The following is a 17864-nucleotide window of genomic DNA, read 5'->3' as shown; positions in this document are numbered from 1 at the left end:
GAGCCGGTCCCAAAACAGACCCCTGTGGAACCCCACTTGTTATACCTTTCCAGCAGGATTGGGAGCCATTAATAACTACTCTCTGAGTACGGTTATCCAGCCAGTTATGCACCCACCTTATAGTAGCCCCATCTAAATTGTACTTTCCTAGTTTATCTATAAGAATAGAGTGGGAACGGTGTAAACATGAGGTGCAGTTTATCCTTAAGATTTATTTCAGCCAGAGGGTGTCTCAGTGGCTTTGTTTGAGGGAAGAAATTAGCATCTAACATGGACACACACATTCTTTCCATCTCCTGAAATGGAGTTCTGGACAAGGAAGCCCAGATAACTGGAGTAGTTAATAAGCATGGATAAAACAGTCTGAAGTTTAGCCTAAGCAATCTGGAATGTATCTAGTGCATTGCAGTTCAGCTAAATAGGCATATTCATTATGCCCTGTAAAACAGCAACACATGACTGAGCGATTTATAACGTGAGCCTCCCGTATTCAGAGGGTCTGCCTTTTGTATGATCTATGCCCCAGGACTGCTGTTTGTTGCCCAAATTATAAATCCTTTTGTTCTGGCTCAGACCCTCTTGTTCAGTACAGATGGTCTCTTCCTTGCACAAAGGTGCCTATATTTGCAAAGCTCTTTTCAGGATTTCCTATCCAAGACACTCTTGTCAAACGTTCTTTCTATTTAGGCTTGTTGCTCCAAGTCTCTGTAGCTAAAATCTACTTAATCAGGTAGTTCATAATAACTAAAAACAGAAAATTGAAGTCTCCAAGACTGTCGTGAAAGTTGCTGTGGAAATGATTGCTATTTATGATTGACAGTATGAAGCTGTCAGACATGATACAATTTTCCATAAGATCTATGCCTCCCCATATCATTAATGTTCTTTGTTAGTAAAATACTTTGTTTTTTTATCTCCAGGTTACCTGATCATGTCTGATGACTGGTTTTCTGAGTATGTTTATGAAGTGGTGGTGGATAAGAAATATGTGCCAGAAGACATCTTAGCAGTGATGCAGCAGGAACCCATTGTCTTGCCAGCGTGGGACCCCATGGGTGCATTAGCCAAGTGAACTGCACAGTACCTGCCTCCTAATGGTCAACCAGAAGTAGATGTGATAGAGAATCCCAGAGACTGGAAGCCATAGCCAAATGATGAGACCAAGCACACAGCTTGGTCCATAGTCTTTAAAAGTATGTGAAGGATCTTTTGGGGAAATAGCGCTTTACTGAATGGCTGAATACAAAAGCTGTCGGGCTATTCTGTGTGCACACGTGCACAAAATTTACTCTCCTCATCATGATACTGTATAATAAGTGCTTTCAATGTCAGTTTGGGTTTTTACCTTTAATGAACATAATTCTGTAAAACTGTTTTGACCAGTGCTTTCCATAGGAGAGAGGGTTGTAGATGGCCACATTTTAGGCTAACTGGCTGAGTGATATTAGGAAAAGTACAGCAAAATGTTTAAGAAATCTTTCATATTTTTATTTGTACTATAGAAGTGTCCAGATTCAGTATTGGCTTTATTTTGTTTCTAGGGAGCTATTCACATTTTTGGTTTTCTGCATAATAGAAGTTCCTCTTAAGGAGGTCAGTGTATAGAGAGTTCCATTTTCTTCTAGTAATTTTTCCAAAACTGTTTGTTTCTTATTCCAGCAGCATTGAGTCTTAGGGAAGAGCAGAAAGCAAGTCAGACAATCAAAGTATGACAGACTGATTGATTCTGGTGTGTTTAATCTGGACTCACAGGAGCGTTATTTTTCAATAAGATTAGCAAGGACAACCATAATATAACAGGCACAGTTAAAGAATATGGTACTCTAGCACAGTGGTCTCCAAACTTTTTTGGTCACGCACCCCTATCAGTAAAAAAACAAACAAACAAAAAAAAACAACTTTGGAGCATGTACCCCTGCCTGAACTGCCAAAGCAGTGCTGCTCTGGCAGTGCTCCTCCTGCCATGCACCCCGAAGGGCCCTCTTGCACACCCCCAACTTTGGAGACCACTGCTCTAGCAAAACTGGGTTTTTAATTATTGCATTTTTATGTGGACATCTTCAACTAGATGGTGCTATGACGCTTTTAAATAAAACACTTTCTGGAGGTACGGGTAGAGCTGTTTTCTTTTATAAACTAGCTACATGTAACTTCATTGAATGGGAAAGATGCTAGTGACCCATAAACAACTCTTGGGGAGCCAAAACACTAGCAGTTCAGGAAGGCATGTTGCTTATCTTCTCCATAGCAGACACACAGGCTCTCCACCCATGCTGTGTACAGTGTGACATTCACACCACAGGCACTTAAATACCAAGGTGATGAGCACAGTGTAAATGCTTGGATTCAAATCAAGCCAAGCTGTTAAACTGCCTACCATGACCTCTGTGACAATGACTTGTGCTGTTCTGCATGGAGCCTTTACTCACTGAGGAAGGGAAAAAGGTGGGGTTGGACAAAGTGGTGAAAATATTGACAGAATAGTCCACTAACTTATTATAGATAAAACAGTGCTGGCCTACAAACAAGCAATGAATGGGATTCTTGGGGTTCCAAGTTCAGCTTCCTTTACTGATGTACTTTCATCAAAAAGTATCTTTTTCACCTCTAGTAGGGCCCATTAAAAATTCATGGTGTAAAGAGAAGCAAAGACTTGGCTGCAAACAGAATTGCTTAAACCTTTTCCTTCTAATAATATTAGTCACTAACAGAAATTTGAAGCTGTACATAAGCATTCCACTGCATATGTTCCCAGATTTCAAACACACAACTGCTTGGATTTCCTCCAGAACTACCTCTGGAAAAATGGATTGTCCTTGATTTCTACAAGAAAGGTCTGTGAAAGCCTGCATTTTACAGCAGATAGGAGGTGGTCTCTGATGTGCTTCATGTTTATAAAGCACATTCATATATGCTTGTCCAAACCCCGCCCACATAAAGAAGCACTAATGTACACCTGCAAACTAACTTAGCTGTGGCAAGTAAGCAATTTTCTTGGGGTTGAATCTGGTTCTGAAATAGGCTAAGGCTCATGCATGGGCTTTTGCTTCCCAAAATTCAATATCCTAGTTACTTTAAGGTTTTTGCTTTTGATGTTGCATGTTTACCACTCGATTATAGCCATCAAAGGGAGTTAACTTCTTTTGAGATACAGTGATAGTGTGTTTTGCCTATACCAGCACTGATGATTGAGTTTGACAAGCTTAAACTGTGTTCAAGCCCATTTTTGTTTGTTTTGGAATATTTTAAACTATTGTCCAGTGTGTGCTTATCTCTGCTGTTCTTGCCCGGATGTTTCCTAGTACAGTTTATACAATAGCTTGTTCTCCCCAAAACACAGATCATTCTGATGGCTGGAAACCATGCTATGTAAAATGAAGCCAGTCTGGCAGACACAGTATTCTATCTACACCCACTGCTGCTCTAAAATCTTTGCAAGGGGGATGGAGGAGAGAAATATATTCCAGTGTTTTGCTCTGCTGTGATAACTCCAAGGGCTGTTAAATCAACAGCTTTCAGTAGTCCATGCCAATATGTGTAAGGGTATGTCTATCTTCAAGATGGAAGTGTAACTTCTAGCTTGAGGAGATGCCTCTGTTAGCTCTGATCCAGCTAGTGCACTAAAAATGAGGGTAACTGTGGTGGTAGGAGGACTAGCCTCTTGGAGTATGACACCCTCCAAGCCATTGGGTGTCTACTCAGCATAGATACCCACTCAGAGCAGTGGTGTTACACCAGTGCTTAATCTGTAATGGAAGAGGTGCCGGGGCTCAAGCAATACTTTTACATTTGTAACTGATGCCAGGCCTCTGGACTACCAGGCCCAGAGGTGCCAGGGCTCAGCCCTGGCATGAGTTAAGCACTGGTTACACTCATTCTTAGCTTTCAAGCTTGATCACAGCTAGTGTGGGAATGTCTCCTGGAGCTGACCATTACCATCTCTAGTGCAATGTGTAGCCATGCCTTTACTGTACTTTGAAGCTGACAGGGATACCACTAGGACGTTGTGTGTTGAGTTACTTGCGTTGTCACAGGAATTTTCAATAGTCTGATTCCAGTTTTGTGCCACTGGCAGCAACCAGGAGTTGTATGCTCCTGTTTGTTCTATATACATTCTTAAACAGTGCTCTTTGCTGTAGTAGCTGGGTCCCCTGCCAAGGGCTATTTTTATCTAATAAAACAGATCAGCTGCCTTAGCTATTGGTGGTTATGTTGACTATTAAACAACACTGAAGTTATTTGTAATTTTTTTAAATTGAACATTTGAAATGTTGATTAAAATTCATATGTATAAATAGATTCCCCTCCACCAGCTCCTGTTGATAGTGTGATAGATGTAAAATGTCCATACTAATCTCGGGATAGTGGGGCCCCATGGCTTTGGTAATGTATTCTTTTGGGTGCCATCAAATAATAAATGATGACTAGTTGTGCTCTCCTGAGGCAAGAGTTTCGTGCATCACCGCATAATGGAATTTACACAACAGCAAAACTGAAGAAAATTAATTCCAACCTTCCCTCCTGCTTTATTTTTATATTTGTATGACTTTAATGATCTATTGGCTGCTAATGTCAGAAGGCAATTATCCTTTGTATTTAGATTCAAATTTAGGCCTAATCCAACAAACCTGGTAACTTTTTAGATGCAAATTATTAAAGAATTATGAAATTTATAGAATGTTAAATTTTTTTAAAATTCTTAATTGAAGTGTCCTGCATTACTTCAGCTGTCCCTGCTTTTACAGATGGGGCAACTGAGGCAGAGAGTGGTGAAGTGACTGCAGTTTGGTAGTTCCTGGCTCAGAGGCTCATCATCAATTTACCAGACCATGCTGCCTCTTTGTCCTAAAGGAAAATGTGGTAATGTGAATAGCAACCTTCAGTGTTAGTTTAAGAATGGAGACAGCCAGAGAAAACATGGATAGGCCTCAAGATGTGTTATGAAAAGCAGGTTCTGGTAGTCCCAAAAGAACCTCAGTCTCTCTTCTGACGTGCACACCAATACATTAGTGGTATGGAGTGAGTTGCCAAGCTGGTGCAGCAAGTGTGAGCCTAGTACTTCTTCATTCTGGTTTTACGGGAGAGTTTAAGCGAGGAACATTTTGTTTTTCTCCAGTCTGTTTTTAGGGGCTGGATCAGAGAATAGAGGATTAGGATTAAAACTGCATTTCAATTAATAGAATACAAATCTATGAATAAATCTGGCCTGCTCCGTGTACAGTCCCAGGGCAAGGGAAACTCTGTCCCTAAGGGACTGTAAATCCAGATTACAAGGAAACATTCATATCCAGTTGGTAAAAAGAGGTTGAGACTAGAATGGGGGGAGGAGGGAAAGAAGCCAAACACCTCAGAGCTCTCTCCTTACCTAGCTTAGTTGTATCCCTGATATACAGTTTGCACATGGAGAGAAAGATCTCTGAACTGCACATGGACTGGCTGATGGCAATGTGCATTTGTTTAACTTTTATGAATATAACCATAACACTTTCATGTGATAGTTCACAGAAGGTCCCTCCCTACAACCTGTTATGACAATGCCCTACTAGGTGTGAAGCATATCCTGCCTTCCCCACATAACAGCTCCTGAATTTTTCATCCAGGGTTTTTGCAAAGCCACCTACCTATATACACTTTCTTCCTACTCATAGCATAAAATGTGCTTTGTACCCATGTCCTGCTGGACTAGAACTGAGATTAAACTTCGTATTCTGTTTCCCTGTGGTAGCTTGTTGCAGCAATGATCCTTTAATTTTGCACTCAAGGAAGGTGTTCTAAACACAAGACAGGGGGCCTATAACTTAGATCAGTTACAAGTTCTGGTGTGGGCTCTATTTGGACCCAGGGTAGGTAACATAGGGTTATATCACCTTCTTCTGGGGGAAAGCCTATGCTTCAAGAAAACCCTACAAGATAATACTTATAGAGTTCCTAACTAGTCATCGTGTTCAGGCTGAAATTTTCAATGTAAGGTGTCTGCTTACACTTTTTTTTTTTTAAGTTCCAATAAAATGGTTCAGCCATTTCTGGGAAGTTGATTAGTGAAAAAATTTGTTTTGCCTATGTTAAATGTTTTTTTCTTACAACTTTCTTTACTGGAAAGCTTTAGCCTCCCCTATGCTTTTGGAGTAAAAGCTTGAAATATGGCAGGCATGTGCTTTTTGCTGTTTCCCTGAAAATTCACCCAAATTTGGCCAAGTTCTAAGCCTTTGAAAAAATCTGTTTGCACATGCTCAGAAGAGACTGCTTAGAGTTTGGCAGCTAAAGTCTCCTGAGAGTCCATTTGCACTTAGCATGCTCCAGTTCAGTGCTTCAGGGGCTGAACAAGATGTTCCCTAAAACTGCTAACTCCCACTTGCTGTGGCACCAGACCTGAAAACAGGGATATTGTTTTTCCCATGCTTCCAATGTTCCCTTGGCAGCATCTAGACAGTGTGGAGGAGGCAGCTTCCTGACTCAGATGTAGACAGGGCAACAGCTGGACCTGGGTGGAGTGGACAGTAGTGGAGGGAATATACGGGGACAAGGAGACTAGACGGTAGACAGTGAGACCAAGGGCTTGTCTACACAGGAACACTCAGGAAATTAAATCTGAATTAATTAAATATGTGAATTTAAAATGGATGAGTTAAACTTCCCTGTACCCTTGTGTGGACACTCATTCAGAATTAAAGTTGCCTTAATTTGATTTAGTTTAATTTACTTCAACCCCACCCCAGGGACCATCCACGTGTGCCAAGATATGCAGAAAAGAGGCCCTGGGCAGACAGCTTACTGACACTCTTACAGGGAACTCTTACTGACAGAATATCAGCAGCTCCAAACCTGCCGCTGTATCTCCACTACTATGATGAGCAGTATGCTCCATTACACGCCTTTCAAGATCCCGGGGCCTACACGTGCCTATCACAATCTGGTGTGCCTCAATCAGTGCACCAAATGCCCCAGCCACAGCTATGTGGGATCATTGCACTCTCAGCTGAAGTCACTGTTGCAATTGAAATCAATGGGCACTCTGCTTTGAACACACAAACTGTTACATAATGCTGAGGACTCTGAAAAATCATAGACATCTCATCTCAGATCAGGCACCCAAAACTAGCTGAGTCTTTGACCTCAGTCTTTTTGTGCCTCAGTTGTCCTTTTGTAAAATAGGAATAATATCATCCTTTCACTTCACTGGGGTGTTGTGAAAATAAATTCACTAATGTAGGGGAAGTGGTCAGCTACTAGAGTGATAGGTGATATAGAAAAGTCCATGAATAAATTAATAATCAGATTTTGGGATGCAATTATTATTTATGCAGTATCCACAAAGTGTTTTAGGTACTTTACAGAACAAATAAAATACATGTACTGCAGTGAAAAACATAAAGGAAAAACCCATAAGTGAACAAAAAAGCCAAGCTAAGTAATTGTTACAGCTCTTTATACGTTCTCAATGCACTCTGTGTACCTTAAAGCTCTGTCTGTATATCACCAGTTGCTGACACTGTGTGTCATCAGTGTGTGCAGCTGAACACAGTGTAACTATCAGTGTAGACTGAGACAAACAGTGTTCAGTTATTGTTCAGAAACCATGGCAAAAACCTGCTCTCAGCAGAGTAGAGTGGAGCTACAGCAACAAATAATATTTTTTTAAAAAGACACGTCATGCAGATTCTTATATATTTCTACAAGTGAGGGGGGAAAAACTCCAAAAACTGTGATGAAAGATCCTATTTTCTGTGAGAGAGTAGACTCAAGAGTTCCTGGGAAATCCATTCCAGGATTCTGGTATTAGAGACCCGGGAATTCTGGTTGAGAGTGAAGGAATGGATCCTTTCCATGAACAAAATCATCCCTGAAATGCTAGACTGAAGTCTGCAAACAGATCCTTTATACATACAAATATTCTGCTCAGCTCTCAAGCAAGGTGTACTGAGTGAGGCACAATTAACCTTCAGCCTTTCAAACTCTTGGGAATGGGATAGAGTACTGGGAGCAGAATGTGAAATGCGGATGGGCTCTAACCTGCTTTTCTCCTGTTTATCCAGGGGAAGTCTAGGACTATTAATTTGGAAAGAAGAGTATGAGGGGGATGTGACAAAGTGATGTAAAAGAGGAAACCAGCTAGAGATTGCTATTTACCCTGGCCAGTAACAGAAAAATAAAAAAGCTGTAGAGAAATTAGAAGGCAACCAGTTTAAAAACTGAAAAAAACACTTTTTTAGACGATGTTCACAAAGAATTACCAGGAGAAAGGAAGGATCTGGGTTATCTTATTAACAGTGTTGCATTACAACAGTGTTGCATTACCACAACTGTCCTTGAGATGGTGCCGATAGCCACTGCTGGCGCGAAGGAGAGGGGGACCAGCAGTCAGAGAAAGGGAAGCAATAATTATAGCCCTAGGCTTGCTTGTTTGTAGTCAGAGTTTCTGTTATTACTGAACTACTCAGAACAGATCTTTGCGAACTGTCTGCCACTTATACCAACTGTTTTGCTGTTCCTTCTAAAAGTTTGCTATTCTTTTTTCCCTTACGATTTTCTGCTCACTATTTCAAATCTGCATGCAGACTGGGGCACTAGCTCTCTGATTTATGCTTTTCCATCTTCTATAAACAAATGGTAACATTTGAGACCGTACAAGTACTTTCTCTGGACTGAAGTACCTTGGAGAAAAAGCCTTTGTTTTGGAGGTTTTTTGAGGGATGGGAGGGACAGAGGAAGTGCCTTGTCTTGATTAAAGTAGCAAAAACAGTTTTCAAAGAATTTGTGCCTAACATTTTATAACAAAATTACCCCTCATTTATATTTCTGCATTAAAATAATGTAAGTAATCAGTAACGAGGAAGCCTAAGAACCCCCCTTTCTCCACTCTATTCCAGAACTAGGATTGTAGCTCCCTGCATACCTTTTTATAGTAAGACCCATCTGCACACTTCTAATTCACTGATCATTAACCCTATTTGTCGTCTGCTTGTCACCACCATCCCCTTATTTATAGCTGTAACTGGAGACATGAAAATTATGCCTTAACAGTGAGCTTCCCTGCACCTTCATCCTGCCTCTCTTAGCTGGATCCTGCTCTCCTGAACTGATCAGAACATACAAATGTAACCACCCACCTCTAGGAGGAAAATTGAGCTGCAGCCCTGGTGAAACATAAAGTTTATTTTGACTAAAAGTGACGCAAAAATTCTTAAAGAGCTCTTTGGCAGCAGATTATCTGGAAATCAGACCATGTGAGGGGGATTGGTGTACAAAAACCTCACCAAGATGCTGAGTTGCCACAGGCTAAGTTTCAGAGGCTCTGAAGTAAATGTAGGGCTAGGGTTACTCAGTCTTGGATAACTCCAGGGGAAAGCACCTCAGATTCATCTGAAAGGCAGGTAGGTACTTTTTCATTTTGTTTTAAACCTACAGTAAAGTTTTATACTATGTGAGCCAGATAGATTCTTTTATCTGAGTCTGTCTTATGCTTCAAGAAGGACTGGAGTTTCATTAACTTTTACTGTTTCATTGCTTCTTGCAACTATGGTTATGAACTTTAGAACGTGATAATGACCTAAAGTTTACATAATACATTTTGTTTGTTTGCTTTTCAAATTGTTTTTAAATGTACATTTTATATGGCTCCCAGCACCGTTCGAAGTGTTGGGAGAAAAGACACATCTGTCGTGGCTTTGAGAAAAGGATGCCTTGAATTTTGGTGAAAGTTTGTTTTGATTCATTAGACATATGCCTCAGTTTGCTTTTCTGCAGCTACATGCCTGCTGTCTCATCCAGGCATTTGTCCAGTAATTATTAATGTTGCAGACAAATGCCTGCAGCAGAACATGTTATGACAATTTGAAATTAGAATTTACAACAATCTAAATTCTTGTATTATGAATAGAACATTTATTTCAAATTCAAGAAGTATATTAAACTGAGCTTGAGAAGAATTATGTGAAAGGGGCAGAATCTGAGACAAAAATCAATGCAAAATTCTGATTTACTTCAAAAGGACAAAAATAAACCAAATTTAATTAGCCACATTAATTTATATTTGAAATTATCATTTATTATTTTAGAATGGTTTATCTAACTTGATGGAACAGAATTATTGTAAGTAATAGCCTGAAGAGTATTTTGTGAATGTATCTGTTGTAATCAGTGTGCACCTATGCAATTATCAGGCTTGTTGGCTTAGCTGCAAGTCTGATAAATATTACAGAAGCTCAAATGATTAAGAATATAAGGTGATCAAATATATAGTGTAAAGTGGGTCTTCTTCCAATGATACATATAAAGTGTCTTGGAAGGTTGAGAGTAGAAAAAGGATCTAATATGAAAAGCAAAAGTGAAATAAACAGATAATTCAGTGGATTTGGACTTCTGGAGACAGGGGGGCTGGAACAATGTGTATAGTGGGATGCTGAGAGCCATTGAACCAAGCTGCAAACCCTGTATAAGATGGAAACGACTTCAAGCCAGGGATTGTGGCAGCATTCTCCCCATTCCTCCACCATCCCTAGTTCCAGCCCCTATGCCTGGAGATAATTTGGTTTGGGGATTTTTGAATTTGGGTTGTTTGTTTCCAGGCACTTCATCGGATGTAATGCAGTGCAACTGATGTTAAACCTTTATGGCTCTTCTCTTATTGTTTCTGTTGAGTGGCTAGTTGCTAACCAGCTCTCCCTTGGAGCTGGCTAATAATGAGGATTCTTGGGAAGTGCTTTATAAGGAAAGCAGGGGCCAGTGGCTGCGTGGGTGCATTTTCTAATTGAACGAAGTGGGGATGAGTTTCAAATAGCTCTGCAACTTAACAAAAGTGTCAACACACTGTGGGAATCCAATCAAAAATGTATCCCCATGTATGGAAAATGTATAGCATCTCTCATCTCCCTTGTGCCTTTCTGCACGGACACATATTGAGTTTTCCAACAGGAGAGGCATTAAGGAAATGAGGATGCAGCACCATGATGCCCTTCCCGGTGCTAATGTCATCATTCTCTTCTGAAGATAGTTCTGTAGCATTGTCTGTTCGGACAGTTATTTTTTATGCAAATAGCTTTGCATGATAAAGGCCATATAGGGAACAGGGCTTTTCATGAAATGCTGCAGTAGAGCTTGGAACCAGAATGCTGCTGCCGTAACTTGAAGATAGCCTTGTACCAAGTAGCCTTATAGGAAAGGTTTCTAGATACATTTGTGACCATTTATTTACTTTCTTACCTAAGCATTTACAAACATGATTATAGAGAAATGTGCTCTGTTAGTGTAAATTTGTAGTCAGTCTCTGTGTATGCATGCATGTATCTTATTATACAGTGAGCATGGGTTATTACCTCAATCTGCCTGTCTATGGAAAGTCTGGTCTTGCTGATGGGGCTCTAGTAATTTTGTGACATTTACTGTATTATGTATCTTTCTTGAAGATTACATAAATGATTTAAGGATAATATCTAGGGGAATGACATCCTCTTTAAGCTCATCTATTCCTTTGCACTGAACATTTAAACTCTGCAGCTACAGAATGTGTTTGTGCTCCTCCTTTCTCTATAGCCTGAACAACTGTCTTGGAAAGATATGGAAATGCACCATCTACTTTAGTCTGCAACTTTATGTCTTATGTGGTTTCCGTTCTCTAGGAATTCCACAACTAAGTCACTGTCATGTGTCGTCTCGCTCTGGAAATGTTAACTATAGAATGAAATAAGAGTTAGGTTGTCATATAAAATTCAGAGTGAAGGCTGATGCTTCCTCCTTAATGCACCAGGTGGTGTTGCTGCACATCTGGTAGTTAAGAAGAGCACAAAAGTTTTTAGGGTCACATGCAAGACCCACCACACAATACTATTTGTTCAGAAACATTGTGATTGCAGGTGTAGCCACACTTAGCCCTCTGCCTGTGTGTAGGATGTTTCACTATTTATGGCTATACTCTGCCACCCTCGCTCTGTTAAGTAATATTTTATCTGCCAGTAGATTTCAGAGTAAAACGATACTCAGTAGAGTGTCAGAATCTGGACCTTGATAAGTTGTGTCCCTTCAGGTGTGAGTATTATTACAGACAAGATCCATGTTACTACGTGCATATTGTACATTTATAATATTACACGGGGCTTGGATACACTGGTGATGGAGAGTGGTATAAAAACTTAAGTCACATAGGGATATTTAAGCATGCACAGTGGATGTGATTCAAACCCCACTGATTTCAGTTGGTTTTGGATCAGGTCTATCATCTACACATGTTATTTAAAAACTGGACTAAATAAAGCACAAATAAAACACGCTGCAGAGACCAACCCCCCATTGGTGAGGGATGAACTAGAAGTGAAGTTATGCATCTTCTCTGTGCCTAATTCTTTGATTCTCTAGCTGACCAGCTCCAAAGCTAGGACTGTTCATCAAGTGATCATATACTTCTGGATGCTAGTTTTGGAAGTGTAAAATACAGTCCATCCCAATTACTGTCAATTTGCTTAATGGAAAATTCAGATTATAGGGAAAGGGTTTTCTCAGGACCAAACCGCTTTGCATGAAATCAATAAAAATGGGCCCATTCAATAGCAAATGCTGTTAAATGGTTGCCAATTCTAAACAGGATTTTCCTGGTATAAACAGCAAATAAAATTCATTGGGACATATGCCGTGAGCAAGTTTTCCAATTGTAATTGGCCAGAATTGGTCTGTTTGTCTATTGTTTCCAAACAGCTCTCATTGCCATGGCATCTCTGCTCCTACACCAATCTGTCATTTAAATATTTGAATTAAAGCATCTCTCCTGGCCTGTGCTGGTACAGAAGGCAAGAACAGAAAAGAGGATTTAAGGAGCCTCTCTATTCCCCGCTCCACATATGTAGTAAAATAGGAGCTCTCTCATCCTCAAGAGCATTGCAGTAGGGATAGTTTGTGTAAGTCCCCAGTGGCAACCCTGTGTAGGGTGACAGAAGTGGAACTATGCAAGGCTGGAAGGGGGAAGGGCAAGAGACTTTTGAGTTGATACGTATGTGGATCCAGTGTCTGGGAACCTTTACACATGCCATGGAGAAGGGCTGAGGTTGCTATTGCAGCCTGGAGGCTAGAACAGTGATTGCAGAAGAACTGCGCTCCTTCTTCCATGCTAGAGGAATGATTTGTAATCCCTCACAAACTCCTACTATGTTCCCTAAACAAGACACGTGCGCGCACACGTGTGTGTGTGTGTGTGTGTGTCATTTGAAGCCAAACAACAACATTTTAGAAAAATCCCCAAACAGCTAAATGAAAACTCAGAACTAATTTAGGTCACATTAACTGAAATAATTTCAATTTATAGTGCGTAAGAGAATAAGAAATAGCTTGTTCTGTTTTGCTAAGTATATGTGTTAACCTTTAATTCTCCAGTTCAGAGCAATTTAGTTCTTAGCAGGTGCTGATATGTGAGTGGACGATAGGAATAAGGCACCTGTCACACCCAAAGTGATGTTAATAACATGAAAGCCCTTCTACAGGAATTCAACTCTAACACAGCTAGTGGCTGATACACCAGCGAGATCAAGTGTTGGTTTTCAAATTAGTAAATTTTAAAAGAAAAAGTAATCTGTTTGAAGTGAAACGCATGCAAATATATGTATTTCATGACTGCAGGATTTAAAATAGCCCACATTACTTTATGACCAATAATATCTTTTATAATTGTGCACATTAAGGATAAACAAATCTCATGCTGCAGGGCTTGAGCTAATTGTTGCACAGGCTAGGAAGGAATTCACACACCACTAACTCCTCTGCATATACAGTACAGTTTTGCATAACTCAGAAGAGGAATTATGGCGGTTTGCCTTCCTCTGAAGCATCAAGCATTGGTTAGTGCCAACAGCAGGATACTAGGTTTGGTTGGCTTAATCTTCTAGCCAGAATTCAGATTGAAGGTCCGAATCTCACCTTTCCAAAAATTTAGAGAACAGGAAAAGGACTAATATATACCAGAATATCCTCTCACCTTTCTCACACAGGATCACTGAGAAGCAAAGAGGAATTCTTTGTATGTTGCACACCTTGCCACTAGAGGTCACCATATGCCTCATGAAAAAAAACAGCAGACACCAGTAAATCAGTGAACTGCCATTGTCAGGTCTGAGATGGGCTTGGAACCCAGGGCAATGGCATTCCAAGAGGACTTTTCTACTACATGAGACAAAGATGTAGTTTTTGTGTATGCTGTAAATCAAGACATTGCTAATGAGCTTTAGTGCCTTTCCCATTTAATCTCTAGCCACGTGTGGGAGTAACCAAAATTCACTGTTATCTAAAGGCTGTTTGGCCTATGTGAACTAATGACTTTGATCTAGTTTCTAGTGAATACGAGTCCACAATTCACAGTGAGGCTGGCATTTTAGGGAGAGAGGTCAAGGACAGAATGGGTGCAGAGGGCAGACTTCCCATGACCTTACAGGTGGCTTCTCTAGAGAAGAGTGAGGTGCACTGGAAGTGGGTGAAGCTTGCACTGCTGGGCCCTTTCTGTGCTCTGTACTATACTCAATCTGTGCATAATGAGAGGACTGTGGTTTACAGTATCATCAGTCTGTCATCTTTCATGGACCCCTAAAATCTTTCATCTCTGTGTCAGTACATTATCCGCTCAGAACTAGAAGGACGGGGAAAGGAGCAGATACTTCAGGCCTCTGAAAGACTAAAACCACACTTATGAAAGGCAACACAAAACTAACTCAAGTTTCCAGGTCACATGTTCTTTATAAGCTTTTTCTTTTCTTTGTTTTTCTTTTTTTTTTTCCACCCTGCAGCTGTTTCAGTTGTTGATAAAGAGCCAATATGGGTTTACGTAAGAGTGACCTTTGCAACAGCTCAGAACAAAAATAGATGATAAACTGTTATCCTTGATGCTATTCACTAAAAGAGCCAAATAGTACTAGCTACTGCAGTGATAGAGAGCGACAGAATACAAGAGGGATCCTCCAGGACGGGCATAACTCTACCCAGGATCAGGATACCTATCCCGAAGGCCCCTCCACATCCCACAATATGTTGTCCACCTCCAAGAACTTCACTTCTACTCTTATTAAATATTTATACTGTTCATATAAATATAGTCCCTTTGCATGTGTGCTGTCTTTTCTCTTAAGTTGTAGCCAGTAAAGAAACAAGACGTTGTCTGCTGTCCACATGGCACTTTCTGGGTGTTAAAATCCTAGGGCTGTGTGAAATTATATGCTAAATTTAGCTCACTGAGGCTCCACAATTACATATCTATGCTCATCACTACACAGCTGTAAAGTCTGTTGCTCAAGAGACATTTCCCACAACAAACTGCTTTTTAAAATAGGAGATCCAGTTCATGTTGAGGTCCCAGGGAGGTCACAACCCATTTTATGGGCTTGAAATTAATTCTACTGAAAATCTTACCAAAATATTCCAATTAATCTGGTACTTCCTTCCTTTGAACGTGGGTGGCAGGAGCCCAGAAGGAGTTTTGTTCTAGACAGACGGAAATTTTACTTGCCACAGACCTAGGTAATGAAACCTTTGACTATCTTTTCTAAGTAAAGAAGAATGTGTCCATTTCAAAGACACAGATTGACGATGAAAGCATCCTGTAAGAATGCACCTGGATGCACTCTTTGTGAAATGTCCTTACTTAGCCATAAATAGGTGCCTGGCTCATCCCCACAATCTCGAGTACCCAGATCCTGGGATTAAACCTGGTTCATTGAGTACCCTTCTTGGGATTTTTAGAAGATATTGAAGTGAATGGGGAGAGATGGAGGGACCACTTAGTTATGAGCAATTTAAATAATTTCTTATTTCTTAAAATTCCATTTTGTATGCTGATTCTTTAAGGCTATGTCTACATTGCAATTAAACACCTACGCCTGGCCCATATCAGCTGAATCGGGCTCGGGCCACAGGGATGTTTAATTGCTGTGTAGATGTTCAGGCTCAGACTGGAGCCAAGGCTCTGGGACCCCATGCGAGGGGAGGGTCCCACAATCCAGGCTCCAGCCTGAACTCGAATCTCTACACCTCAGTTAAACAGCCCTGTAGCCTGAGCCCTGTAAGCCCAAGTCAACTGACATGGCCGGCCATGGGTGTTTACTGCAGTATAGACATATCCTAAAGGGCCCAAGTTCCCTGCCTTGGAATAATAGCAGAGGTATGGAGACACAGAATCTAGTGAAAGTGATTGGAAAGAGGCAATAAAAACAATAAGAGGATGCAGCTTGTGTAAGGCTAAGATTTTGTCACAGTTCGTTTTAGTAAAAGTCATGGACAAGCATCGGCAATAACCAAAATTCATGGAAGCTCATGACCTGTCCCTGACTTTCATTAAAAATAACTATGACAAAAAGGGGAAGGAAGAGGGTCCAGCACCCACTGCTGCTGGGACTCCAGGGTCCCCCCACCCATGGTGGCTGAGAGTGCGGGATCCCCCCTTGCTGCTGGTAGCAGCTGGGAGCTGTGGGCTTGGGACTGCGGGGATCCCCCATGGCTGCAGGGGAGTCCCTGTCAGCTGACAGCTCCAGCCTGCCACTCTGGGACTAAAGCGAAAATGTTAGAGGTCTCTGGGAATCACGGATTCCGTGACTTCCAGGACCCTGTGACAAAATCGTAGCCTTAAGCATATGTAAAACATTTAATTCAGTGTTGCATTTCCTCAAGTCTTGCCATAAAACCATTTCCTAGGGAAGCTCCTCTTTCAATTGCTTTCCAGCAAGTGCAGGACGATCTCCATGAAATCATCAACACATCTGGTATAAGATTCCACTTGCAGGGAATTCAGGCTAGGTCTCTGTCTAGGAGCAGAGGAACTGCAATACTAGAGAACATCATTGCTTGATTTAACCATATACCCTGCCACCAGCAGTGGCCTATACCTTATTTTCTCTTATACATGGAAAGCTTGTGTAAACTGGGAGGGCTCTTTAATGCTGTCTGAGAACAGAGCCTTCCACATGGAGCTTCCACCTGCCTCCTGCCCACCCCCACCCCCCAGGCTTTTGGGGAAGTGGTAGGCTGATAGCATTTCCAGGATATTGATATTGTATATTTATTTCTATTGTAAGGGATGGCTGCCCACTGTGATTTTTATAAATATAATATGACTTTATTGTCCCATTGAACAAGATTACAACAAAATTTAAATAGATTGCTCAGGCTCCAACCAACTCAATCTCTGCAGTGTGGTATGGAGAGCTGCCTTCCTTGAGGTTCCAGATTTAGTGTGTTCCCTGCTAACATCTGTGCACCCGTCTTTAAACACTGAAGGCCAGATTTCCAAAGGTATTTATGCCTGAAGATGCATAAGGTCCCTAGTAGGACTTCAGAATGGTTAGGTACCCAGCTCCCATTGATTTCAATGCAAAATAAGCCTGCTCAGGTGCTTTCAAAAATCCCACTAGGTGCCTTTCTGCGTCTTTAGGCACTTAAACACCTTTGCAAATCTTGTCTTGAACTCTTTCTTGAGCCCTCAGTCCAATGCCCTGCCTCTGCTGAGACGTTAGCAGGAGAATTTAACTGGCAGTGGCTTTCTGTCCATCAGTGCTATCTTAGGGATTCTGCACCCTGTCAAAAGGGATTTTGGTTAATGATGGCTGAGAAATATCCAGGTTTGATACATTAGCCACTGTGGCTTTGGAGCTGCATGCAATTAGAGTGCAGTTGTCCAAGGGCACAGATCATGTCTAATCTCAACCAAACACTGGACTTGTTTGAGGAACAGTGCAGTAAGAGATTCCTTCTGGAAAACAAAAATATAAACGTGTATCTCACAATTAGCCATTGGGAGACATAAATCAGCAATGAAGGATGGTGGCTCAAATGGGAACAGAGCCCAACATAGTTTAAGTAGGAGAAGATGGAGGTTGACTAGAGATACCTTAAATGCTGATGTGTAA

General features: G+C 41.0%; 2 protein-coding genes across 3 annotated transcripts in view; both read left to right on the top strand.

Moving 5' to 3' along the window:
* The window catches only part of BLMH (bleomycin hydrolase), a 34750-nt gene extending 32644 nt beyond the window's left edge, over positions 1–2106 (top strand). For both annotated transcript variants that reach the window (XM_030536637.1, XM_030536638.1), the window contains exon 12: positions 921–2106. In XM_030536637.1, the coding sequence (XP_030392497.1) occupies positions 921–1072 (152 nt within the window). In that variant the 3' untranslated portion in view covers positions 1073–2106. The remainder of the gene's footprint in view (positions 1–920) is intronic.
* A 6186-nt stretch (positions 2107–8292) lies between these two features.
* SLC6A4 (solute carrier family 6 member 4) overlaps positions 8293–17864 on the top strand; it is a 37938-nt gene continuing 28366 nt past the window's right edge. Inside the window, 1 exon segment of the mRNA XM_030536306.1 lies at positions 8293–9371. The gene's annotated coding sequence lies outside the window, so the exon portion shown is untranslated.

The sequence above is a fragment of the Gopherus evgoodei genome, chromosome 17 (assembly GCF_007399415.2).
Source record: "Gopherus evgoodei ecotype Sinaloan lineage chromosome 17, rGopEvg1_v1.p, whole genome shotgun sequence".
Lineage (NCBI taxonomy): Eukaryota > Metazoa > Chordata > Testudines > Testudinidae > Gopherus > Gopherus evgoodei.
Note: the sequence above shows the minus strand (reverse complement) of the source record. Positions and strands in the feature narration are given on the sequence as shown.